Source organism: Dendrobates tinctorius, unplaced genomic scaffold (genome assembly GCF_039654945.1).
Source record: "Dendrobates tinctorius isolate UK_male_01 unplaced genomic scaffold, ASM3965494v1 ptg000165l, whole genome shotgun sequence".
NCBI classification, from domain to species: Eukaryota; Metazoa; Chordata; class Amphibia; order Anura; family Dendrobatidae; genus Dendrobates; species Dendrobates tinctorius.
Genome location: NW_027361832.1, coordinates 27,363,473 through 27,391,447, shown reverse-complemented (window position 1 = coordinate 27,391,447; position 27,975 = coordinate 27,363,473). Strand labels below are relative to the sequence as shown.

Genomic DNA, 27,975 nt, shown 5'->3' with positions numbered 1-27,975 from the left:
GTTGTTTACGCCAAATTCTGACCCTACCATCCGAATGTCGCAGCAGAAATCGAGACTCATCAGACCAGGCAACGTTTTTCCAATCTTCTACTGTCCAATTTCGATGAGCTTGTGCAAATTGTAGCCTCAGTTTCCTGTTCTTAGCTGAGAGGAGTGGTACCCAGTGTGGTCTTCTGCTGCTGTAGCCCATCTGCCTCAAAGTTCGACGCACTGTGCGTTCAGAGATGCTCTTCTGCCTACCTTGGTTGTAACGGGTGGCAATTTGAGTCACTGTTGCCTTTCTATCAGCTCGAACCAGTATGCCCATTCTCCTCTGACCTCTGGCATCAACAAGGCATTTCCGGCCACAGAACTGCCGCTCACTGGATTTTTTTTCTTTTTCGGACCATTCTCTGTAAACCCTAGAGATGGTTGTGCGTGAAAATCCCAGTAGATCAGCAGTTTCTGAAATACTCAGACCAGCCCTTCTGGCACCAACAATCATGCCACGTTCAAAGGCACTCAAATCACCTTTCTTCCCCATACTGATGCTCGGTTTGAACTGCAGGAGATTGTCTTGACCATGTCTACATGCCTAAATGCACTGAGTTGCCGCCATGTGATTGGCTGATTAGAAATTAAGTCTTAACACACAGTTGGACAGGTGTACCTAATAAAGTGGCCAGTGAGTGTATATCAATATATATATATATATATATATATCAATATATATATATATATATATATATAATCAGAAAAAAACAGGCGGCACTCTAAAAATTAAAGTGAAAAACTGTGGCTTTACTGATCCATTAGCAGCAACATTTCGGCAGATTTCTTTTGCTTTCTCAAGAAAAGCAGAGAAATTTGCCGAAACGTTGCTGCTAATGGATCAGTAAAGCCACAGTTTTTCACTTTAATTTTTGGAGTGCTGCCTGTTTTTTTCTGATTTTCTGTTTTGGAGGTTTGGACATCACCTTAACAGGTTTTATTGCACCCGACTTCTTTTGGTAGTGCTGCCAAATTTTCTTTAAATATATATATATATATACGGTATATATATATATATATATATATATATATATACTTTTTTTTACAGGTGCAGTCATATCAGCCCCAATATTATGATGATCTGCACATAATATAGACTGTTTTTTTTTTCATTTCAATTTTGATGAAATTCATTTATATGGAATGTACTATTAAAAATAATAGGGGGGTGATTCTAAAATCCTCAAGTCAAGCTGCATCATTGTATTTTGTCTCTCCGTCCCATTGGCGGATCAATATTTAATGCTCGGAGATTGAAGCTTCCAATGAGTCATATGAGGGGAGCGGTGGAGCCAATCTGCTGCAGCCCAGCACTGCTAATTATTCATGGGCTCCTGCCTCTTGCTCTTTCTTCTTCTGCACAGCCCCACAGTGCTGACTCAGTGCCTTATTCAGTCTTTTCTCTCTCTCCGCTGCTGTAGCTGGATCTCTGGCAATCACATCCTCTGACTATCTCTATACATCATCATGGCCAAAACAGCAATAGGTAAGGACATCCGCCCATTGTATCTGCCCTGTGCTAGGGAGAGAAATGCAAGATGTATGCAATTTGTTGTACGACACACTATATATATATATATATATGCAATAGGTCAGCCCATTGTATTCTCACTGAGTTTCGTATTGGCCATCGTATAGGTTTATTTTATTATAGTGAATATTACAAGGTGTATGTAATTTAAGGTCCGACACATAATATATACCTTATATATATATATATGGATATATGCGGATATATATATATATATATACACATATGTGTGTGCAATAGATAGATAGACAGTAAGATATTGTTGTTGCCGTGTTGTGCCATAATTGTAAAATAATAATAATTGAATGTCTTTTTACAAATGCAATTGTACTGAAAGTCTACTCTGCAGCATTACAAGCCGTATATCTCTGGCATAAGGACCGTGCTTCTACAATAAAAGAATATTTTTCATCTCTTGCATCCAGACACGCCCAGTACTTCAGCTCCTATATAGATGAGATGTGATGACCAAGATTTCTTATTTTGGGCTCTGGTTTCCTCAGCTGTACTGCTGGCACCCTGATATGTGCCCCTTGCTATGGCATTGGTCCTGGCATTAGTCAGTAGGGTGAGAACAGTGAGATACAAAGGATATAAGGCGCCTGCACTTCTATATGGCACAATGCAGGCGGACCCCACCCATCTCTCTCCTTTCTTGCTCGATGTGAAAGCCCTCTAGCTGAATGTGCTTCTGCTGCCCTCTTGCTATTGTAAAAGAAATGGAATATATGTAGCAGACAATTCATGTGTTACCAAAGTAAAATCATCCTGTTCCAATTCTACGTCACCTATTCCGTGTCCATTTTCGCGTCGCCGTCATTCATTTTGCTTTTCATTACCATGTCCAGATTCATAGCTGACATCGCTCCATCAGTTTGGCAACTGCCAAAAGAATACAGATTTTTATTCTTCATTCTTTTTATGCCAAATCCATTTTATGCTGCAGATATTAATGCAAAAAAATGTTATTTTCTAATATATAATTCATGTTAGAAATTCTAACAATCCGAACTCGAATAGGGTTGATAAAGTTACTATATTTCATTTTCCCATTACGTTCCTAAAGGTCACTGGCAAGAATCGTCTACTGTAATTCTAGTGGATGGTCAAGAATGGCCATTTGTGGCAATTAGCGAGTCATTTTGACTCTCTAGTACCCCTATAGAGATTTCCAAGGGAGGGGTGAGGCCATAATGACAGCTTTCTATGTAAATGTGTTCAACCTGGATGTATGGGAGTTCGGCCAGCCCTGCGGTACTATACATGCCACCCCTCCCTATTGCAGCAATACAGTATTCAGTATTGATGATTTTTTTGGTCACTTGCGGGGGACACTGGTTTATGGATTCTGTGGGTGTGTCGGGCTGCCATTGGGTGATATACGGGTTCACATCTCGTCAATCATAAATGTGTCTCTGGGCATCAAGAAGACGTCTAACATCATTACAATTATCCGTCAGACTTAATGGTTGGGTTCCATAAGTATGTCGTGTGATTGGATCCCGTAAATTATAACTAAGATCAATGCTGTCTATCACTGACAAAACTGATATTATTCAATCATTTACTTAGAAATGTTTAATTAGCCAATACGTTCCAAAGTGTCTTAAGGCCATATATAGAAAATACGATCTCGCTGCTCGTCCCTTCCATTATCACTGTAATGCTACGGAAAACAGCAGATCTAACAAAATGCTGTTTCATTGATTTTCCAAAAACTAAGAAGAAACAATAGGCTTCTCCCTCTTCCTCTTGGGAGTGATCCCGTGCGATCATTATCAGCGTGACAAGGAAGGAACTGCTGCCCCCTGCTGTGTGGGAGAAAAAATGCAAAATGCCATTATGTTTTTTATTTTATTTTTTTTATCTGTATTATATCTTTTTTACATGAATAAGAAAGTTTTGCCTGATTTTATGCTTTTTTTAAACCTTTTGACTTTTTTTTTCAAAACATGAAAATCATGGTACCTTAGAATAAGTAGAAAATAGTCATATCTACCACATTTACAGCTCATCCTCCTATCTAGGTTCATTGAACATATTAGATTTCTGTAGTCCTTTTTTTTGCATATATAACTTGTAGGGTAGAATCATTATGCATGAAAGACACTAACAAAGGGTGAGGCCAAGACTATACAGGCTATTTAAATATTATAATTTTATTATATATTATTATACAGAGTTTCCCTTAAAGGTAAAAATACGCATTTTCAAGAAATGAAATTTATTAACAACATGTTATTTCATTGGAATATTAATATGATTTCCATCATTTGCAATACAAAGGTTGATGCGTTTTGCAAAATTCTATTATAGGTAATTAAATTAATTAAAATGATAGTGAAAATTCCTATGTGTCCAGGATTTAGGGATAACATAAATATTATCAATATATTTTATTGTACTGGTATTTTAATGATTAATAAATGTATGCACAGGTAGCTATTGTCAGTGTTTGCCATTACACTCAGGTCGTGGAGCCGGAAGGGCCCCAAATTTTCCTCTTTCCCATAGGCAGGGCCCAGTACTATACATGATGAATGACAAATAAGGAGGATGTTATGGATTTTACATTGGGGCCTAGGAGCTTCTAGTTACGCCTCCGTTTTATCAGAAACCACATGTTATAAAGTGTTCTGAGTACCAATAGCAGTCTCCATAGGCATAGCTCCTAGAATAAACTGCAGGAAGACATCTTTTTTCTTCCAGTTGTTCTCTACGATCACATCTTCCTGGGAACGATTCGGCAATGTTGTGTGACACCGCTGGGACTGGTAAAGGCGACATCACATGGAGCCAACAGTGTCCCCAATGACTCAGAGCTGAAAATAAAGCAATCCCTAATGACTGGCGGCAGACGGATCCCTGGGGGAGTGGTCAGGTTACAATGGCACCGATCTGATCCCATAGACTCCCTGATTTATTAGGCAGGATAATGAAGGCTGCACATGGACAGAGCAGCAGGGAGGGTTTCCCATAATTAGCAGCATATTCAGACGATTAATCATCAGCTAGCACAAGGGTGGGCGCGTGCTGCAGGGAATCTGAGCCACGTGTCACTGATTTTCAAGGACAGATGAAGCAGGAGGTGAAATGAATGGTGGTTATGGAGGCGTATCTGCTGTCCACCTCATCACCTGCACAGTCCGGGAATACTGTATTGTTCTGGTGACAGCTTCTAGTCCTTAGACTCGGGATTTTTTTTTGTCAAGAAACTTGTCATAAAAAATAATTTTGCTGATTAGATATCAGTTAATCTGGGTGGGCCAAAGACAAAAATCAAAATATGTGCTGGTTGTTAGTGGTCCTTTGAGTAAGGGCAGCCAGCACTCCACCTGGGGAAGGAGGCAGGGTTATATTTTTACTAAGCCACTGTCTCGATAACAGGTCTTCCTGTTTCCTGTACCCTTTCTTTTGGCTGCAGTTTATTTAAAAAAAAAAAAAAAAAAAAAAAAACTGTCCCTAACTCACCGTTCCCAGGTCCACTGTTGAATCCTTGACGCTGTTCGCGGTGTGCTATTGTCTGCAGCGCTGACATCATGTCAATAGCACTGCAGCCAATCAGTGAGCTTGGCAGCTGTGCCTGAGTATATGTCATGAGCCACTCAGCTCTCTGATTGGTTAGTTAACATGTGACATCAGCGCTGCAGAAAGTAACAAACATTGGGAGCAGCAGCAGAGACTCAGCAGTGGACCCAGGGAGGGGGAGTAAAGCATAGTTTGTTATTTTTAAAAGAAACTATGCCTGTGGGCATAGGGGACCCCATAATACCTGCAGGTGTTTTTTTTTCTATTATTCTGCATGCTGAGTATAGAAATTAAGTTTATGTTTTTAGACTGTTAGGGTATGTTTCCACGGTCCGGATTACATCAGGATAAGCTGCAGATTGAACCCGGCATACAGCCGCAGCATTAAATCTGCAGCGTCCAGATGTTTCAGCATAGTGGAGGGGATTTTATGAAATCCCGTCTCCACTATGCATACTAAAACGCGGGTGACACACCCACGAATCCGAACATGCGGCACGTCTTTATAGAACACAGAGACGCTCCGTCTCTGCAAGATAAATAGTACAGTCTATGGATATGATGCGGTGATTCCTCATGTGTTCAATGAACACTTGCGGAATCACGGCGCGTAGAAAGGGGGCGGTGCTTTGGGCAGAGCGGGCTTTCCGCTGCGTCCAAGACGCCGGCAATCCGGACTGTGGAAACATACCATAAGGGATAATACTAAAACTACTTTTATTTATATATATATATATATATTTATTTATAATGCAGAAAATATAGAATAAAGTCTGCAATCTTATAGTAACAATATTAATATTAGCAAATACCTCCAATTATAAATGTAGTATAACCTAGGTCACTTACCCCATGAGCAGGGCATTGCAGTAGCCAAGGTTACGACCACTCATCACTCATATAGTGGTAGTTAGCTAGTTAGATGTTAGTGGTCTTAACCATGGATACTTAAGCTAGTGCAATGCCCTGCTCATGGGGTAAGCGACCTAGGTTATCAGGAGAACTATACTACATTTGTAATTGGAGGTGTTTACTAATATTATTATTACATTTATTATTACACCTACTGCATATTGGGATAGGATCCTGGCGATACTATTTTAAATGAATGTGCAGGTGCACGTACGCCATGGCCAATATACAGACATGTGAACAAAAACAATACGTCAGCACCCTGCAATTAATAAATAGTTCCTCTATTGTTACACATGGAGAAAAAAATGTGAAGTACTTAGTTTATAGCTTTGTTCAAATTGCATGAGCCATCCTACAGTGACAGGACAACCTCCTTGGATGGACCCCAACGTTATTGACTCAACTGTTGATGTGCCCATCCAGACCTCGAATCATCTGGGGAAGAGATTCAGTAAAATAGAGCTTAATTTATGTATTTTTTAATTGCAGAGTACTGTTACATAGTGTTCATCTATTTTCCTCTATACCGTGAAGTAAAATTATATATACAGTAGTTATAATTGGACTATTTGTTTTAGAATATGGTTGAAAAAGAAGATAATTCTTCTAATCTCATCTGACTGTTCATCTGACTATTCGGGGGTGTAACCATATAGCAGTTCTTATGGGGCTTGGCAGACCATTGCCTCTATTATAGGACTTTGATAAATGAGGGGCAGTGAGCAATGACTGTAGTAATACCACAAGATCAGGGGAACTATCTGGCCCATGAGAGAATTAGTGTGGAGCAGAAAAAGTGATGAAGAGTTTTCATACAAGGTAAATAAATGTAGAGGCAAAGAATATTTAATTTAATCCTTCAGTCACAAAATATTTTCTGGGTTTCAATTACAATTTTTTTCCAGTATGAGGCTTTATAAAGTTATTATTACATTACAGTTGCAGAATATTTTTTTCTAAAAAAAAGTCTGCCATGATGAAACAGCAGATTATATTGTAAAAATGAACGAGAGTTGATAGTTACTGCCAAAATAGCACCATAATAATGCAAAAGATGTTTACAGAGAAGATAGACACCAGAATATCATGCATCAGGCTGAATTACTATAGCGCACAGTTTTCAAGATGTGACACATCCATTCATGTTCGTGGCAGTCATGGTCAGGCTGTAAACGCAGCCATAGGGGAATGTCATGTGTCCGACACCCCGGCGTGTTGCAGAAAAACAAGTTCTGTTTCCAGTGCGTGTGTGCGTCTTACTGTTTCTACCATGGACACTTCCCGCCTCCTCTGGAACACCACACTTAGTGTGGCTGTGACTCCCCGCGACCCCACGAACGGGAAACCACAATAGTATATAAATACAAGTTCAACTTTACTGTCCATTTCATTTACCAACAAAGCACAGCAGGGGATGGAGACGTCTTCCTTTGGGTTATAGTACAGTGGCATGTCTTCAAAAAACATTTCCAGTTGTGCAGTTGGCACTTCCCATTCCCAGAGGCGCTTAGGGACTATCACAAAGTTGCTGATCAAACACTCCCTTCCCCAACTCGCCTGCTAGGAGTACTCTGCCACCACAACTCAAGCTTTTCATTCTTAGATCTTTTCCTTCTCTGTCTGTCTGCTTCTCCATTCTCCTCTTCCTCATACACACTCCGGCGAAGATCACCTTGACTAGAGGGGTGTCCTTACTTCTTTCTTTGTCTCAGCTCACTTACTAACTTCCTATTCCTGCCACTAACCCACAATGCCCAATCATCTTCCCAAACCTGGGCCGGCCTTACAGTTAACCCTGTGTACATTACAAACAGGAAACTGCAGCCTAAGAAGAATAACTCCTAAATACAATACAATATCATAAAATACATGCAAAATACATTTTCATACATTTAATCACCTGGGGATGTCAGAGGAGTGGAGCGTCATACTCACCATGCTTACAAGGCGATTGTTTGATATCACATCTACTCCAGATAAATAAGGCCAAGTTTACATTACGCCTGTGCATTTAGTCTATGCAGACACAGCATATAATTTAACAATTCCATATAACTGTTTTGGACCTGGATTGACTACTATGCATCGGCCTGACGGTATCCACAAACGCTATATACACTTATCCTATGAAGGTTTGCTGATTGTCAGACACAATATTTACTTGATCATCTGCATTCAGAAACCATGAGCCTTGTCAAACAAGTGACATGAGAAGTGTGGATCACATAGTTCATTCTTGAGATGATCGGATATTTTTCAGTCATCCCTTATAATACAATCCCACTGCCCCTAGGAGTATCCTTACGAAACCTGATTTACAGATGTCAGCATCGGTTGAGTCCTCACATGGTCTTCTTGGCATTCCTGATGATGACTCTGAATCCTGGAGAGATTGCAAATCTGATTTTTACATTATTGGATTCTGCATAGATTCTGAAAAATCAAGTTCAATAGAAAAAAATCATATTGACGAATCCATCCCGTGCTGAAGAAAAGATATTATTTGAAGGATTCAGGAACAATAGAGTAACTTCAAGTTGTCTACAAGTCAAATTAATATCCAGGTTCCTGCAGTAACTTCCTCAAGGGATCCGAGGTGATTATGGTACAGATAAGGGAATAGCAAGATTGGAAGCCAGAGATCCACTGTCTGAATTCATATTATTATGGCACTCTGAGTCACATGTTCAAATCTGAAGAGGTTTCTCTCCCAAACCATAAAAAGTCCATATAATGACAGATAAAATGCTAGGGCAATCAAAGATTAATATATATTTTTCTTTTTACTTATAGCGATATTGATATTTTTCAGTTTTGTTATGACACCCATATTTTTACAAGTTACAATCCAAAATGCAGCCATATTGGTTGTTGCCTTTTGAAAACACTTCTCAGAAATAAATAAGATTGTTGTAAATATTAATAGATCGAAGTCCCTTACCAAGGACCATAATTAGGCTATGTGCACATGTGGCAGAAAATTTCTGCTAAAAAAACGGACTCCCTTCCCAGAAACCGCACGGTTTTTTTTGCGCGGTTTTTGCGCGTGGTTCCAGACCCATAGAATTGGCTAGAAATGCAGAAAAATCCGCAAAATTAATGAGCATGCTGCGTTTTATACCGCGAAGCGGTTCTTTCTCGGTAAAAAACGCATCAATATGCACAAAAAGTGCAAAATGCATAGAAATGAATGGGAAGCTTATTTTTAGCGTTTTTATAGCGGATTTATTGGCAAATCCGCTAAAAAAGATGCTAAAAAAACGCCGTGTGTGAACACAGCCTTAATTAGCCAGAGTGAAAAGTGGCTACAAAGAGTGTCTCTTTCTCTGGAAGAATCAACATGTCCATGCATTATATGATCTGCCCATTGAATTCAATTAGAACTCTGTAATGCTTTATTTCCCCTGTGGGGGCACTGCAGTAACAATGAATGCTTGCTGCTGAGATTCCTTGTAAAGCCCAAGCTAAAATCAAAATGAGCGTATACCCTTTAGTAAGTAAATAAGTAAAAAGAAACAGTACATGCTAATAACATAGGATACTTAGTTAACACTATTTTCATTAAAAAAAACTCTAAAAGCCATCCCACTGCGACAAGGTGCACCCAATCAAGATGGACCTATCTCTAGTATTAACACCTTATCTTGTGCCAGCCAACCTTAGATAAGGGCGGAGCAGGACCCAAGCCCAACTGTTCAGACACCTGCCCATGGGAAGCTATGTAGACGGAATACCTAGCTGGAAAAGGAGGAGCCATGACCTTGTTTATACAAAGCAAAAGAAACTACAACAAAACCAAAGAAATGAGCCAGAACATAAGTTGGTATAAGAGGAATGTGTAAGAGCACGTTTACACTGTGGCAATGAGTTTCCTTATAGATTGTTGACTGTCCCTGGAAAGTGGCTCCTTGTAATCAGCCTATTGGTTAGAGAACCTAGCAACAAAAAGGCCCACATTTTAGCACTAGGTTTCAATAACGAGAAAATAAAGACTTTGTCTAAAGAAATTACAACGCAGCACATGTATGTATCGTTTCAAATAAATGGATGCTTGTATAGTGCATGGACACCAAATCAGGAGCAGCTCTTATACAGAGGGGAACTCTTCTCTATGAAGTCTATATGTTTTTATAGGGTGTATAGACAAGGTCATCATAAGACGATCCTTTTTTTTAAGGATGTAGACAAACGCATTACATGAACACTGCCCTGTTGTTCAAAATCCCTAGTTGTTTCTGGTGGGCTGAATCAGCCATGAAATACGAAAGAATAGAGGAAATTTATTGTATTTTATCCCGCTGTCAGAAACATAGTCATCATTCCTACTAATCTGTACTCTGCAATCAGATGTCAGTCTGCAGGACACGCTATACTTGTCCTACTCAGAGCTTTTATGGCCGAAATGTCGTCCAGTTTCTGCTAAGTCAAGGGCTAACGCTGACAGACAATTACTCGTAGTAATTACAAGCGATTACTCCTGCAGTGTGTAATGTAACTTTCTTAATGTCCACTTATGAAAACCCATCCTGCTCTTACAGCTTCAGCCCCAGGTAATAGCACTGAAAAAATAATGATGACAGCTTCTATTATTTATTAGGGCAGGTGAACAAAAAGCATGAGACATCAATTTAATTGTATAAATCCAAAAGTATATTTTATATATATATATATTCAACTGGCTCATGTTATTCTTCTACCCAGCTAATTATTCTCTTTTCCATTAGATCTATCACATCACGTGATTCAAAACAGACTAGCTGAATCTTTCTAAGCTCTGGGTAGAAACAGGAAGTCTCTTTTCCCTGCATGAGTCATCATTAGAACTACAATTCTACATGACTGCATTGTCCGTAGCAGGGGGGGGAGCAGAGCAACTGAGTTAGAAGTTGAAGAGGAGGTGGAGCTGGGATGCCAGGGACTTTGCAGTGATGATTCATGCAGGGAATATTGACCTTCTATTTCTACATAGAGGTTAGAAGGATTCAGCTAGTCTGTTTTTAATCACGTGATGTCATAGACCTAATGGAAAAGAGAAGAATTAGCTGTATAGAAAGGCAAAATGAGCAATTGTAAGTACATAGTGATATATTATATTGTGATTGTAATATATTAAGATAGTAAAATCTTTGATGGGAGTAGTGTTCCTTTAATGACAGAGCCATGTTGATCCATCATCTCATTCTTCCGCTCTTATATGGGTCTGTTATTAATACAGTTGCCAAAGTTCATATGTGCAGCAACCCATAAAGCTCAGCCAGTAATTTGTAAGACTGAGCCCTTGCCAATTAAACTAATGAAAGCTAATGTTGTAGGCGCTGCTCTGGGTTACCGCTTACGTGCACCTTTCTTGTAAATCACCACCAGAGGATCAATATTTTCATGCCCTCTGTGACAGTTCTGCCTTCTACATCATCAAAAATCTTACGGACAGATTAATTAGCAGTTCCTTTATCTTCCTAAGTGACTTCTATAGAGAAGGCCAAAAAATTAATTAAAATTTCTAGATAGATGGAAAACAATTTCAGAGAAACAAGTTTATGTAACACAAAAGAAATGCAGAATGACAACATTAATCCAACTGGTGAAGATGAAAGTGATAGCTCCTGCTTGGCATTCGCGGGGCTACAGGTGTAACTGTAATTAGTACATCTCTTCTAGCATATCACAATGACATTATTATTCTAATGTGTTCATTATGGAATCAAGTTCTCTTAAAGGGAATCGCTCACCTCATTTTTGGCCTATGAGATGCGGCCACCGCTATCAGGAGATAATCTACAGCATTCTGTAATGCTGTAGATAAGCCCCCGATGTAACCTGAAAGATAAGAAAAACGAGTTAGATTATACTCAACCGGGCGTCCAGTCCGGTCCGATGGGTGTCGCGGTCCAGGTCCAGCCCCTCCCATCTTCTAGCGATGACGTCCTCCTTACTTCTGCCGCGGCTCCTGCGCAGGCACACTATATCTGCCTAATTGAGGGCAGAGCAGAGTACTGCAGTGCACAGGCGCCAGGTAAGATCAGAGAGGTCCGGCGCCTGCGTACTGCAGTACTTTACTCTGTCCTCAACAGGGCAGATAAAGTGCGTCTGCGAAGGAGCCGCAGCAGAAGTAACAAGGAGGATGTCATCACTAGAAGATGGGAGGCGCCGGACCGTGACACCCATCAGACCGGACCCCCGAGTGAGTATAATCTAACTTGTTTTTCTCATCTTCAGGTTACATTGGGGCCTTATCTACAGCATTACAGAATGCTGTAGATAAGCCCCTGATGGCGGTGGCCACATCTCATAGGGCAAAAATGAGGTGTCAGATTCCCTTTAAAGTTGAATTCCCATTCATTTCGGTACATATACACGTGGTCAAAATTGTTGGTACCCCTCGTTTAATGACAGAAAAGCCCACAATGGTGACAGAAATAACATGAATCTGGCAAAAGTAATAATAAATCAAAAATCTATGAAAATGAACAAATGAAAAGTCAGACATTGCTTTTCAAACATTCTTTCACAGAATTTAAAAAAAAATGAAACTCATGAAATAGGCCTGGACAGAAATGATTGTTCCCCTGAAAATAATGTGACAAAAGCGACATGTTAAATCACGGTGTGTCCACTAATTAGCATCACAGGTGTCAAACTATATAACACAGGGATAAGTCCACTAGGCCACTCATCTCTGTGGAGTTTCTATGATGGTAGAGTATCAGGATTACCCATAGACTACTTCACTCAAATTGGTAGGTCCTAAATTAGAGACTTCGCCTGCAACATCTATATTCATATACACCCACACCTTCATAGGGCATAAGGAAAGGGGCATACATATCACATCTGCAGTCGGTTCAGCTGCACAGGGGCCCACTCACAGTTTCCCAGATGCTACTGAGAAATGTAGATTTTCCTTTGACTAAGGTTATTAGGATAAGAACCCCATATGTTGCTCTCTGCTCAGTAGATTCTTTAATAAATAGATCCTAGATATATGGCCTAGAAAAGTGGCACTTCCCAACTAACATAACATCCAAAGAGGTCTAGGAAGCGTGATGCCAAAAAATGACATAGCTTTGTTTGAATTAATACACAAAAACACATAGACAATAGTTAAAATGAGATACATGTCCAATATGATAATGCAAAGTACATATGTTAGTGAATCATGAAATATAAAAATAATGTACTCAGTGCTACAAACTGGGAACATCGCTATTGATTAGCATATTTGATGCGGCAACACAGTCCAAAAAAGCATTGCCAAAAATTAGGCACAATAGTATGTACCAAGGATTATAAACAGCGCCAGAAAAAGTGCTATAATGCCGCCATTCCCAAAAGGTATAAACATATTATTCCATAGGTTGGAGAAAATCTTAGATACACAGCTACAGCCACTTACACCCTGAGACAAAGCTAACGCGAAACGCGCGTCAGGGACCGGGATACTGCAAGGTCATATGTTCTTTTGCTACTGGGACTTGTTTCATATGCATTAGGAGCGGTATCGGTATATTATATGGGTCTTATGGACTATTTACTCAGGCATCATGCCGATATCAGTAAGCTGACCACTCCTGGAAGTGTACGTGCTATTATTGCCATGTTGTAAGCAGTGTTAGCCTTATATGAACATTGCTCCTTTCACATGTTTTACTATTTGCCATGCTGTAGGCACTAATAGCTGTATGATTATCTCCAACTTATGGATTAATATGTTTATACCTTTTGGGAATGGTGGCATTATGGCATTTTTTCTGGCGTTATTTATAATCTTTGGAACATACTATTGTGCATAATTTTTGCAAAGATTTTTTGGACTTTATTGCCATGTTATAAGCAGTGTCAGCCTTCATTAACATTGCTCCTTTCATATATTTTATTATTGCCATGTTTTAGGCATTATTAGCTGTTAGATTTTCTCCAACCTATGGAACAATATGTTTATACCTTTTGGGAATGGTGGCATTATGGCACTTTTTCTGGTGCTGTTTATAATCCTTGGTACATAGTATTGTGCCTAATTTTTGGCAATGCTTTTTTGGACTGTGTTGCTGCATCAAATATGCTAATCAATAGCGATGTTCCCAGTTTGTAGCACTGAGTACATTATTTTTATATTTCATGATTCACTAACATATGTACTTTGCATTATCATATTGGACATGTATCTCATTTTAACTATTGTCTATGTGTTTTTGTGTATTAATTCAAACAAAGCTATGTCATTTTATGGCATCACGCTTCCTAGACCTCTTTGGATGTTTTCTTTAATAAATAGTTAGTTAATTCATTTTGCCATCTGTCCTGAGTATTCAAACTCTCAACTTGTAGCATAGAAGGCAGAAGCTTTAGCTGTCCACCACAGACTGCTAAGTATCAAGGATTTCTTTCTGTCTAATGAGCTAAATAGTATTCTTTTTATTATTTTCGATGTACCTGTAATATAGTAATATTTACAGAAAATTGCTGAAATGTAGTGAGTAAAGTTTCTCCTTGTGTAGTGTGACAAGTCAGAGTAAGGAGACTTATAAGCCATGCCCAATAGTCTCTTTAGAAAGGAAAAGAACAGAGACTGTGCTTTTGGAAGTTGCAATGCTAAAAGTCAATATTGATTCCTCTCACCTAGCCAAATCAGATATCCTGCTTTGCACTGGTGAGGAGCAAACACACTGAAACATGTTCCTGAAAATGGAGTTTCTGGTTTGGCTTTTATCCTAAGTCATGTGGCAAGGTGCTTTAAACGATTAATATTGACTTTTAGGATTGCTACTTCCATTTGGCGGCGCTAGAGTTCCTGTGCTCTCTTCCTCTCTAAAGAGTATATCTACACATAAAAATTGAAAAACAAAAGCAATAAACACATCTTTAATACACTTTTAAAAATAAACATCGCAGATCAGTAGCAATTCACTGAAACTAGATCAAGCAGTTCCCAAAACAAATTTAAATAAAATCCCTGATTAATTATTAAGGGTTTATTAAAAAATAACCTTTACTATGGTAATTATAATAGCAAGGAAGAAAAGGGGTTTAATTTCTGCGCTACCAAAAATACCAAGGGGGCACAAGAGCATTGTTATTGTCCGACCCTGGGTGGTTAATAACCCTCTAAAGTGGTTGAGACAATTGATTTAGGTTATAAGACAAATTAAGAATTTTTTTAAATACTTTTTATTGATACTAAAAACAAGTCGCATGGATGCAGATTCCAAACATTTAATTAACATTATGTTAAAGCGATCATTCAATTTATAAGGGGAAAGTGGAGATTATAATAACTGCAGAAAACCATTACTGATTCTCAAGCCAAACTGCTAAAAATCGATATTTTCTGACCTTTCAAAGGATATTGAAAAAAACATAAATCACAGTAAAAGGTGCAAGAAATACACTGCAAGGCAATCAAAGGCCTACATTGCCAGCAAAGGATATGAGAGAAATACTGAATGTTCTCTAAATATCATGTAAGATGTTCTTGGAATATATAATGGTGGGAAACAAATACTCTATTACTCAAATAATGAGGTATTACAAAATAAATACAGAAAATCGTATTACCCGCCTGCTTATTGTAATAATTTTAAAGTTCATAAATGTGCCAATTTTAGAGATAGAGAAATCCTACCGATTACAACAGTGACTCCTTTTTTAGGACTTCATACTTACAAGAAGTCAAGAAGTGACTATTTAAGGTCAAATTAATTAATGGGATTCATCAGGCTTCCCAAAATCATTTGTTTTTATAAAAAATGTTTATCATAACTACATAAATTATGGTGTCCTGCATCATAATATGTATTCATCAAGTTAAACTTCACGACATCTGTATATTCTGTTCAGTAGGTAATAGTGTACTACGTAGCGAAGGAGTAAATGCTGCACTATGCAGGCAGGTAGATCTATGACTCTAGATCTGGATTGGTGAAGATTACAGTAGCAGTGCAGCATGAGTCTGAAAAATGTCTTAGTTTTATTCATTTTTTTCTATTGAATTGTTATTGTTTTTCTATGAATTCTGTCCTCTTCGCCAGTATTACACTTTGTACTGAGGAGGGTGAAATCCACAGCAAATACACAGTAAAATCAGCACCAGCCCCCATGTGATTCTACTAAACCAAAGTTAGATCACTATTGAATCCTTTGGTGATTTAAAGCGTTAATCTCAACTTGTGCGTCCAGCCTTTTTCTCTTCCGTGTTGCTAGGCACTTGTCCTTGAGTGACTGTTTTGTTCCATAGCTTCTTATGAGCTTTTCCTGCTACAGTAACACATTAACGGTCTTCCAGTGTTTTTCTGAAGTATATGGGTCGCCCTCCCAGGGCTGTGGGGTACTCGGTACCGGGCCGGTGTCAGTGGGATGTGTCACAGCAGCAGTGACCCGGTCCGTGGCCCTGGGCACCCAAGTAATGGGGAAATGTAATGGTGTAATGGAATAGTTTGTGACGCCACCTGTGGTGTTTGGCAAGAGAGATGTTAAGCCGACGCTGCAGACAGATCCGCTGGGACTGATGGTATGGTGCAGCAAGGATGTAGTAGCTCCCCACAGGTGAAGCTATAGTCCCAGGGCAGTGTAGATGTGGTTGGCACGGGGATGTAGCAGTGCCGGAAAGGTAGGAAGCAGACAAGACACAGCGGGGTGCAATTTCTGGACCTTTACTTGATAACTGCAGTCCAGGGTCCTGATTACAGATGGTAACGAAGCAGGCTAGCCTGGAAGCAACTCAGGGATTCTCTCTCACAGACGGGCTGTGCAGTCTCCTTCCTAATGCTTGTTTGAATGAAGCACTCCAGTACTAAGTTACTCTGAAGTTCCTCCTGTCAGATGTTCCCAAGAACCTTACTTGCACGGCAGACAGCTGTAGCCTCTCTTGGGGACTCCCTTCTCTGAGTCCTTGCTCTCTATCCAAGCTGCTGTTGTGCCTCAAGTCTTAGATGGGAGTAGGGCATTTACAGCCTCCTACTCCTCTGGTATCTGCTGTAGGACCTTTAGTATCCATACAGCCGTGGAGACCAGGCTCCAGTTCGTGCGCTCTCAGCTGAGGGAGCTCTCCTTCCTAGCTCAACCTCCAGCTTCTTTCCACACGTCTGCACACTTCACCCTCTGCAGACTAACTGACCACTCCTTCCTCTCGGCCCTCAGGGAGCACCCCTCCCCTAAATCCTGGTTCAGAGTTCCCCCTGCTGGCCTGGAGTGGAACTGTGTTGCATGTATGGATTGACTGCGAGAGAGACCCATCATTGCATCCAAGCCTGGCATTACCCTCCCCTGGAGGAAGGCAAAGCCACTGTGGTGGCCATACTCCTGGGGGCACCACATATATATTGTTAACATTATATATACATATGGAGATAACAGAGTCTTTGAACAAGCCAACTGCTCTGGAAACTGCCAATGGTGTGGGCCATGGGATTGTGTTTTTGCAAGATTGATAACAGGTCAAAAGACAACAGTGAAGGAAGATCGGCATCTAACTGCTGTATAGCAATCACTGGGCTAGAGAGAGGTGGCTGGTATCTCAGGAGTTAACTCCTCAGCCTGGAATGTAGCTACTGCATATACTCAGCCAGGTTCTGGTGGTCGGTCTTCTTTTCAAGTAGCTGTATATTATGTAAGAGAAAAGCCGTAACAGCAGGAGAATGACAGCATACAGGAAAAGCAAGTCAACTGCAAACTTGCTTATTTTCGTGCTGTTTACCTATAGCAATTTCATAACACGAGGATTTCCCTGTAAGTGCTGTTTATTAAAGTCAAATCTTGATTTGCTTTTTTGTCAAAAATATGGACACAGAAATGCAACCATATTATAGAATATTGAAGCTGATCTTAAAGCAACAACCCCCTACTTGTCAACACCTTATTTATTTCCCTGGGTACTGCATAATAAAATAAAGTATACTTACCCCCAGACTGGTGCCCCTTCTCTGCTTTCAGTGCTGTGTCCCCTGCTCATTTCATGTCATAAACAGTGAGCTCCACAGACAGTCAACTTCCTGTTTGCTGGGTGATGGGGCCCTCCCACATGAGTGACAGGTCAGACTAGTGGCATTGTCATGCTATATAAATTAGCCTTGCCCATGCAGTGGTCCTGGAGAGAGGTGCTCAGGATTAGGAGCTATGCATCCCAACTATCCCTGCTGGTCTCAGAGCATTGCTCAATAGGAAAGAGCTTGTAAGCACTGTGCATCTTCGACGTCCAAGACTGCAGCTATGGCTTGGCCTCTTGGTAAAAAGCAGCAAACAGTAGTAGAGTAGAGCTGGGGGGGTGGGCAGCAAATTTTACTGCCAAGTAATTTACAAAGTTGCTTGTTGTAATATTTAGTAACCAAACCTGTCCTTTTAAGAAGAAGGGAATAATTGTAAACTGTTTAACATCAACCCAAGTGAGACAGTTTCTACTTTTCAGCATGCACAATGCTCAATATAAGACCACGTGCACACGTTCAGTATTTGGTCAGTGTTTTACCTCAATATTTGTAAGGTAAAACCAGGGGTAGAACAATCAGAGGAAAAGTATAATGGAGACACGTCACCACTTCTGGATTTATCACCAACTACTGGTATTGGCTTACAAATACTGAGGTAAAATACTGACCGTATACATGTGGCCAGATACATACTGGTTTATACAGGTTATAGGCAGTGACGTTAAAGCTGCCTCTATTAAACTGACCTCATCAGCACATTTTGGCCTCTGCCTGTGACGAATGTTTCCACTGACTTCACCTATTACTGGGGCTCCTATATTATCCTAAGACGCTGGTGCTACTGAAAATACACACAGGACTCCGGTCCAGGTAGTCCCTCCTCTGAGAGGTTCTCTTTATTATGGGAATCACCCTTGCAATACCGTATTTCATTTTTATAATATTTTTCACTTTCTTAGATGTCAAGCTATTTATGTAGGGTTTGGTAAGTTAATAAGCATTGTATCTGATAGCTTTGCAATTTATGTACCTACGTTGCTCTTGAAGTTCATATTAATGAGAGATATTTGTTTGCCCCAGTATAAGAAAAATAAAACTGCTTGAGTATTACTTTAAAGAGGTTCTGCCATCAGGTTTTTGCTTCATCATCTGAGAGCAGCAAAAAGTATGGGAAGAGACTCGGATTCCTACACTGTGTCATTTATGGGGTTTCTTGCTGTAGTTTTGATAAAACACTGTTTTATCTGCTATAGTTCTGCTAGCTCTCGAGATCAGCTCTTGTTTTATAGTCCTCAATATTTATCAGGTCCAGTTATCCTCGCTGCCACCCCCCACCTCTCATTAAAGGGCCTCTGTCACCCATTTTTAGTGATTTCATGTAAAGATATCACCCTATTGTGCGTCCCATAAGGATTCTAGTAGTACTTTTGATTCCCCCCAACCCTGCACCTTTGATGCATAAATACCTTTATTATCTTGGTGGAGATGCATGGAAATCGCCATGGTCCGGTCCGATGGGCGAGGCTTATTCGCCTTCTCCCCCCTCCATGGCTTGCTGAACGTAATCTTCATCTGTGAATATCACAGATGCCGTAGTTTTCCACGCTTGCGCATTGAAAAGGCCTCCGGCGCTTGCGCAATATGCTTTGCCTAACTGTGGGCAAAGCATATAATCGTTACTGCGCATGCGCCAGTATTTTTCAGCGTGGTCTATGCCCCGGAAGTCTTCACATGCAGGACACACTTCCGGGCATAGACCACACTGAAAAATACCGGCACATGTGCAGTACTGATTATATGCTTTGCCCACAGTTGGGTAAAGCACACTACGCAAGCGCCGGAGGCCTTTTCAATGTGCAAGCACGGAAAACTACGGCATCTGTGATATTCGTAGATGAAGATTACGTTCAGCCAGCCGAGGTGGGGGGAAGAAGGCAAATAAGCCACGCCCATCGGACTGGACCATGGCGATTTCCTTACTCCACCAAGATAAAAAAGGTATTTATGCATCAAAGGTGCGGGGTCTGGGGGAATCAAAAGTCCTAATAGAATCCTTATGGGATGCACAATTGAGTGATATCTTTACATGATATCACTAAAAATGAATAACAGATTCCCTTTAAGGCTAGTTTCACATTAGCGTTTACGGCCGCAGCGTTGGGCTGCGCACGGCCGCCGCTAAGCCCCACCCCCTGCCGCGCCTCCGCCGGTAGCTCCGCCTACGGGCGCATGACGCTGCATGCGTCCTGCGTCCCCTATCTTTAGCTCTGGGGACGCAGGCCGTGCGCAGTATGCGTTTGGCGGCGCATGGGTCCTTTTGACGGTGCGCCGAGCGCAACCAAATTGCAACAGGTTGCGTTTGGCGCTGTCGGCGCACCGTCAAAAGGACGAATGCGCCGCCAAACGCATACTATGCACGGCCTGCATCCCCAGTGCTAAAGATAGGGGACGCAGGACGCATGCAGCGTCAGGTGCCTGTAGGCGGAGCTACCGGCGGAGGCGCGGCAGGGGGCGGAGCTTAGCGGCGGCCGTGCGCAGCCCGACGCTGCGTCCGTAAACGCTAATGTGAAACTAGCCTAACAGCTTTCCTCCTGTGCACATTGTAGGTCAAAGTCTGTCAATTAATAGTGCAGGTGGGGCTATATCAACATTCAGAAAATTAGCAAAGTTATATATTAAAAACTACAGGAAGAAGCCCAGTAAGTGACACAGATCTGGAATCTGGGTCTTTTTCCCCATTTTATACTTCCCTAAGGGTAGGTGCACCGTTTTCTCTATACCCAAGAAAAATGGTCCAATTTTGATCAGAGTTTGACCAGAGTGGGATCAGTTTTTCTCGGAAGTGGACTGAAAAAAAAAGTTTCTCCACTATGTGAGTCCATGAAAATCTGACTGACCTCGGATATCATCTGACTGTGCGCCAATATTTTCCATGGACTAATAGGCTCCCATCGCCAATTTTCATACGACACTCGGATCAAAATCGGATAGGTCACTAGATCAGAGGAAAAAAAATCGGACATGTGCAGAGCCCCACAGAAAAAAACATTGGTACAAGTGCTTTATGTAAAAACCATGGAGAGCGCTCGTCCGCATCAGTCCTCCGCACGAGCCCTTAGATTGAGAAGGAAAATACTGGTGGCCGATACACTTTATGAAAGAAAGGCTGATATTTCTTTCACCTTTTATCTACTATTTCCTGCCTAAAGACACATTGGTAACATTGCATTAGTGGAATTATAGGCTCATCAAATCATACATGCGAGGAGATTGATTTTGATGCATGAGTGCTTATATTGTGAAGTGTTTATTGGGTAATAGTAAAATTGGATCTGGTTTATTTGGCTACTCTGCCACCCTAGATATTATGAAGCACTTTGTTCTAGGGATAAATTACCGCTCATCATATTGCCTCGCGTGTTGTGTCGACCACCAGCGCATCGACCTTCTAGCTCTATGACTCAGTCCCAGGTCTCATTAGATTTAGCAATAGGTTGATTTGAACTTCATCCATTTTCCCGGTAGTAAGTGTATTATATTAGCGAGGCTGAGAGCACAGAGCTCACATCGAAATGATATCTGCCTCTCGCCGCCATCTAATCAGATTCATGTTGTATCACCAAGAGCACTTTGTGAAAATAATGAGATTCCGCAATTCTATTTAAACTCCTTTCTTAAGATCTTATAAAACACAAAGCCTGGTAAATGACATATCTAGGTTAACCTGGGGGATTGTGGTGCAGCTTCTTCTCACAGTTCTACCCTAAAAACTGATTCCCTGGGTAATTATGAGCTGAGAGCCGCAGTAAGATCTTTGCTTTTCCCGGTAACAGGAAAAGACAAATGTTCTATAATTCACAAGGCATCTTCAGATCTGTTAGCAGGAACAATTTGCAATAGATTCAGCAATCTTATTTCCTTGTTTTATTATTATATAAACTTTAGACAAACACAATTGTATTCTTTATATTATCTATACATACAGAAATATATATATATATATATATATATATTTTTTTTTTTTTTTAAATCGACTCATTTTTATATATAAGATGATAAGAAAATTACACAACTATTCACATTCAGCAAGTTTTCTTGGGTTCTTGTAAGTGCCAGAAATCCCATTCTTTCCATACCTGTGGGAAAACAGAACAGATAAAATCCAAGCAGCAAATCTCCATGCCTCCCTTAGGCATCAAATAGACAAAAAGACCAGCACATCCAAGCTAGTGTGAACAAGTGGCAACCAAAAAAAAGCGTATAACTTGAAAAGTGATAAAGGCTGTACCACAATTTATCAAGAATGATTACTCCAGAACATTGAAACTGCAATACTGTCATAGAAAATGGGAAAAAAAAAGTGCTATATAATGTATATATAAAATAGTCATCTGCAAAATTGCTATGAAAAATACAGTAAAAAAGAAGGTACTTAGCGCATAGATTGGCCAATAAATGTTAGCTCAACTGCCATGTCAAGGTGTCTTTCAAAAGTTAGGTCTCTGTCCTGATATGTCACCTCTCCTGGGCAAAAAACCTACAATTTATGGGGCGGGATTGCACCAGCCAACTTCTTAAAATCACCTGTGGCCCATAAATTGTAGGCTTTTTTGACCAGGAGAGGTGACATATCAGGACAAGGACCCAACTTTTATTAGCCAATCTAGGCGCTAAGTACCTTCTTTTTTACCGAATTTTTCATAGCAATTTTGCAGATGAATATTTCATATATATATTGTATAGCACTTTTTTCCTTTTTTCCTATAGGCCTCAGTCACACGTTCGTGTTTAAACATGTACATGAGAAACTTTGTGAATCCATTTTTACCATCAGTGTTTTTCGCGGATGAAAAAAATACAAAAATAAATTGCAAGGCTTCTCTTATACTTTGCCTTGATAAACAAGGACAGGAGACACGGATGCCATCTGTGTGCTGGATGTGTTTTCATGGACCAATAGACTTAAATTGGCGCTTGTCATCAGTGCTGCTGGAAAAGAATGCACATGTGAATAGCACTCTAGATTATAATGGGTATGCGTGTAGCAATGTAAAAACAGATACAACACTGACGTGTGAATGAGGCTGTAGACATTGTGCAGCCACTAGCCCTAGAAAACAGTTCATCCATTGCCCCAGCAGAAATAGTCCAGTAGTACTCCTGGCATCACCAATCAGCAATCAGAGCCGTAATACAATTAGTAGGGCCCTGATTGGCTGCCACATGCTGAGCATGTAGAAAGAAAGCCCCGGAGGAACACCAAAGCATCAGAGTCAGATCACCAGGTGAGTATAGCTTCTTTCATTATTGCATATCATTTGATGCTGCTTCGAAGAAAAAAGTCAAAAGTTGAATAAAGCCAAAACCACATCATCCCCAGTAGAAAATATTCGCCAATAGAAATCCATTTTGATTGCAATTTGGAGAATGTTCTACTTATCTATGTAAAAACAATTGGTTTATGTTTATAAAGATTTTATAATAAAAATATTTTAATTCTAAAAATGAGTAACCTGTAGGTCAGAATATGGTGGTGGTGGTGGTGATGACATACAACTCTTGGAAGACTCTCATCGACAACAATTGGTGGAAATATAACAATGTGGTCGTGCACATACGTCGTGTAGACTCAACCAATCACCTGAATCTGAGAGATTTATCTGCAGAGCAGTGAAAACTACTGATATATCATTATAGAAAAGGAGCAAGCTGCACTAAAACTTCCGTCTGCTGCACTAACAACATTTTTAGATTTTCCTCTAGGCAGCAGTTTTAGGCAAGGAAAAGGCTGACGGCATTGTTCTTACTGCCAAGAACTGCTGAGATTAATACTGATGCATCATATATGATATATGGTAGTGGGACCCTCTGGAAATATTCATACATCTATTTGAGAACAGTAGTGGTTTACCTTTCTTTTCAGAAGTTCCGTCCATAAACTGAGAAAGTGAGAAATTACAGTAATAACAAGGTCACCCAACTAGCATCACTATGGAGCTAAAGAAATATTAAAAATCCAGAAATCCAGGTAAAAATCATACTCTGTCTCATTGATATAAGGCGTGAGTCTACATCAATAGAGTTTGTGAAATTATGCTACTACTGACTATCTGAATGAATGAGCTAATTAGAGAACTCGTCCAAAGGAGCCAAGGATCTTTTTACTAATTGAATTCTCCACCGATTAGCAATGTCAATGGGATGAAGGCCTTGTATGATTTTTTTAACTCGTAAAGAATTTTGAGGTTGTCCACTACTCGGACAACCCCTTCTTAATAAACATGTTTGCCCCCAGTAAAATAATAATACTTATACTCACCTCCGAAGCCGGCACCATTCCAGCGGTGTTGGCATTGGCTCTCACGGACATTGTTACGTCACACAATCCCTGTGGCCAATGTGCACTGGTTTCACTCTCCTCGCCTTCGTACGTATCACATACCTCTAGAGGAAGCGAGAGAGATGCAGCTCTCAATTCATCTGGATGGATGTGATTTGTCTGAAGGCAAATGATTCTATGATTCTATGATTCTATGATTCTAAGGCGGGGAGTCTGAAACGGCCACTGATTGGATGCAGGAATCACATGACGAAATAATGTCGCACAATCCCCCGGAAAATGAGCACCGACACTGCTGGAAAGGCGCTCTCCAGCAGGTTTAGTATGCTTCTATGTGCATCCTGGGGTACACATAAATCCTATATGATTCCCCTCACTACCTCACACTATATATAACTATATGTAACTATATGTTACTGGGGACATAACTTTGGGATGGAGGGGCACATAAAAAATGGAAGAACTTTTTCCAAAATTAGTGGAGCAGCGCTAATTGGAGTAGGTTACACCAGAGATGTCATACAGACACCATGCTCTATGAAACCATTGGGTGTAACTACCTACAGGGGGCTGCAGAGGTTACAGTAAAACTGGGCCCTGGATTTAGAGGCAGCTCATTGGTGTCTCTGCCTAAATGAGAAATCAAGGGGAGATTGTCTAGAAATTTTGCATTGGGGCCTAAGTTATACCCCTCTATAGAACATAACATAATTTAAATTGACTGTTCAACCAATATTTCTTTTTAACGTCACTGATATAAAAAAAAAAAGAAAGAGAAGACGCAAAACTCTCCTGAACCAATCCACTGCCACTCCTGAGTCCTTGCTGGTCTATACTTCATGGCCCTTTCTTGGCACAAGAGAGAAAAAAACAGGAAGTGCCAGCTCAGCCAATCACTGACCTCAGTAGTGACCATCTGCAGCCAGTGATTGGCTGAGGAGGTGTTTCCTGTGTATTTATAGTATCAAAAAGTAGTGATCAGCAGTGACAGGATTGGTGGGGCACTTAGGAAGGTGAGTATTGATTCTTTTTTTTTATAGACCACAGTTTAAAAAAAAAATGACTAGGCATATAAACCCTTTAAGGCTGGAGTCACACACAACGATTAAAAAAACGGTCCGATTTTAATGGTCCGAAATCGCACAAAGGTATCTTAACCATTGCTCCGTTTTTGATGCGATTTTTCTTCATCGATGCGATTTTAATCGCATGTAAGGATCCTTTTGACATCCGTCTGGCGAGATTTTCTCGCAGGATAGCTAAATGGACATATAATGGAGCCCAATGACAGGTTTCCCCACACAAAGAATGAATAGATCTAGACACATTAAATACATATATATCTATTTCATACATGTCATAGAGACACATTTATATATATATTTCTAATTCATACAGTTCTTCATTGCAGATTAGCCGCTGAAACATTTGCCGGCTTTTGTATAATTATTCTCCTGCCCGACATGAAATGACACATGGTTTACATATAGTTAACCATTTCATTACATGTTTTTTTTTATGTCTATCAATATTAATTATATGAGGGTTTGTGGGTAAAATTTTGGAGTTGTAGGAGTTTATTTAAGGGGTTATTTTGTTGTATTAAATTGTGGGGACTCCCTGCAGCCTCAGTGACGTCAGCGGGAGTCCCCGCAATTTAATACAATGAATTAACCCCTTAAATGAACCCCTACAACTCCAAAATTTTACCCACAAACCCTCATATAATTAATAGTGACAGACATTAAAAAAAACATGAAATGAAATGGTTAACTATATGTAAACCATGTGTCATTTCATGTCGGGCAGGAGAATAATTATACAAAAGCTGGCAAATGTTTCAGCTGCTAATCTGCAATGAAGAACTGTATGAATTAGAAATATATATAAATGTGTCTCTATGACATGTATAAAATATATATATATATACATGTGTGTGTCTAGATCTATTCATTCGTTTCTTTATTTAACCGGTCACTGTGATTTTACTGTATTAGAAAAAAAAAATTGCCGGCTTTTGGTGCGATTTTACCGCAACTCTCACATCGGGTCCGTTTGCAATCCAATTTTTTCTCGCCCCCATAGACTTGCATTGTCGAATCCGATCCGAAAATCGTTGACAATCGCAGCATGCTGCGATTGTCTCGGTCCGAGGAACGGATCCGATAAAAAAACGCATGATGTGAGCTGCCCCATAGAATAACATTGGGACGAATGCAATGCGATTTTTTATCGCATTGCATTCGTCCGATTTAATCGCTAGTGTGACCCCGGCCTAAGTCTTTAATTCCGCCTAAAATCTAACTTCTTATAATCATCTGATTGTTACTATAAATAATGTCAGAGTCTATTAAAACCAATGTTTATTATGCAGGTCTTAATGAAAAGCTCGCTGGAGTAAAATGGTCCTAATTTATTAAGTGGAGCCCAGCAAGACATAAGGTGGTTTATTAACTGGCACTAGCCTCTTAATAAATAAGCATCATCTCTTACTGTGCGAACACCAAAAAAGGAAATTTTTATCTAATTTGCTTTGAAGATTTTCACTTTTTATTTAAAATAATTTATACCACAGATATTGGTCCGAAAATATCCACCCTTAAAATTGTCTCTAAACCATCCTTTCAATGTACCACAGGAAAGGAAAACCCAATTTCTTAAATTATCATTTTCAACTACATTCAGTAAAAAGTTATGATGGAAGATTTTACCAGATGATGATCCACCTTGTAGGCGGAAGGGAACATATGGATGTCTCTAGGTGTCCACCCATACTGTGATAAGTACTTCATCAGATTAGTTCAAGCCTTCTGTCACTCACAGCCATCATTCTGTGGGTGATCAGCGTCAGGGAGTCTTTTCCGCTAACTTGCTTATTAGGACAGTTTTGGTGGTAATTTTTTCAGCCATAAAAAAATATTCTTTGTCTTTATTTGCCTGTACTTTGTTTTTAACATTCTTGTTACTCGTGTTAGTCTTTGGTCAGACGCTGAAGAATGTTCCTATAAAACTAAGCAGATAAGCTAATCATAAAGAATAATCAACCTGAATCCCCCACGGTAGTTGCAATTATCAATGTTTAATCCCCCTCTACAGCGCCTCTACAGGAAAAATGTAGTATTACACAGTTCCAATTGAAATTAATGAGCTGTCTACATAATACACAGATGTGCCAGGTCATCCGGAGGGAGTTTTTGGTATTTTTCCTATTAAAGGCACTGAACAATGGTCCTGTAAAGTTAAGCTGATCATAGAGAATTAGCATTTTGAATTCCCCATCAATAGTTGCAGTTATCAGTGTTCAATTTCCCAACAGCTCCTCTACAGGAGAAACGTGGTATTACACAGTTCCTATTGAAATCAATGAGCTGTCTACATAATACGCAGATGTCCTGGGTCCTTCAGGGTGAGAAACCTTATTAGCAGCAGTTTTGTGCTCTGGCCAGTACAAAGAGTCCTGAACACTTATTTTCTATTAACCCTTAATATCCCTATAGGGTATTTGAACATGTTTTAGTTAACCAGAGAACCACTTTCAAAGGAAGGTATTCCCAAATCAGTGATGATAATTTCTGATGGAAGGTCCAACTGCCAGGACTATTATAATCCCCAGAATACCAGAATAGAAAACCTACTGTATATTTAAAGAAGACCTATCACCAAGTCATTAGTGACAAGTTTTGGATATTCTTTTATTTCTACTACTCTCTTGA

General features: G+C 40.0%; 1 protein-coding gene across 1 annotated transcript in view; it reads left to right on the top strand.

Moving 5' to 3' along the window:
• The first annotated feature begins 1,307 nt into the window (after window positions 1-1,307).
• Window positions 1,308-27,975, top strand: part of STMN2 (stathmin 2) — a 58,891-nt gene continuing 32,223 nt past the window's right edge. The window contains exon 1 of the mRNA XM_073550613.1: window positions 1,308-1,516. Coding sequence (XP_073406714.1) covers window positions 1,498-1,516 — 19 coding nt within the window. The 5' untranslated portion in view covers window positions 1,308-1,497. The remainder of the gene's footprint in view (window positions 1,517-27,975) is intronic.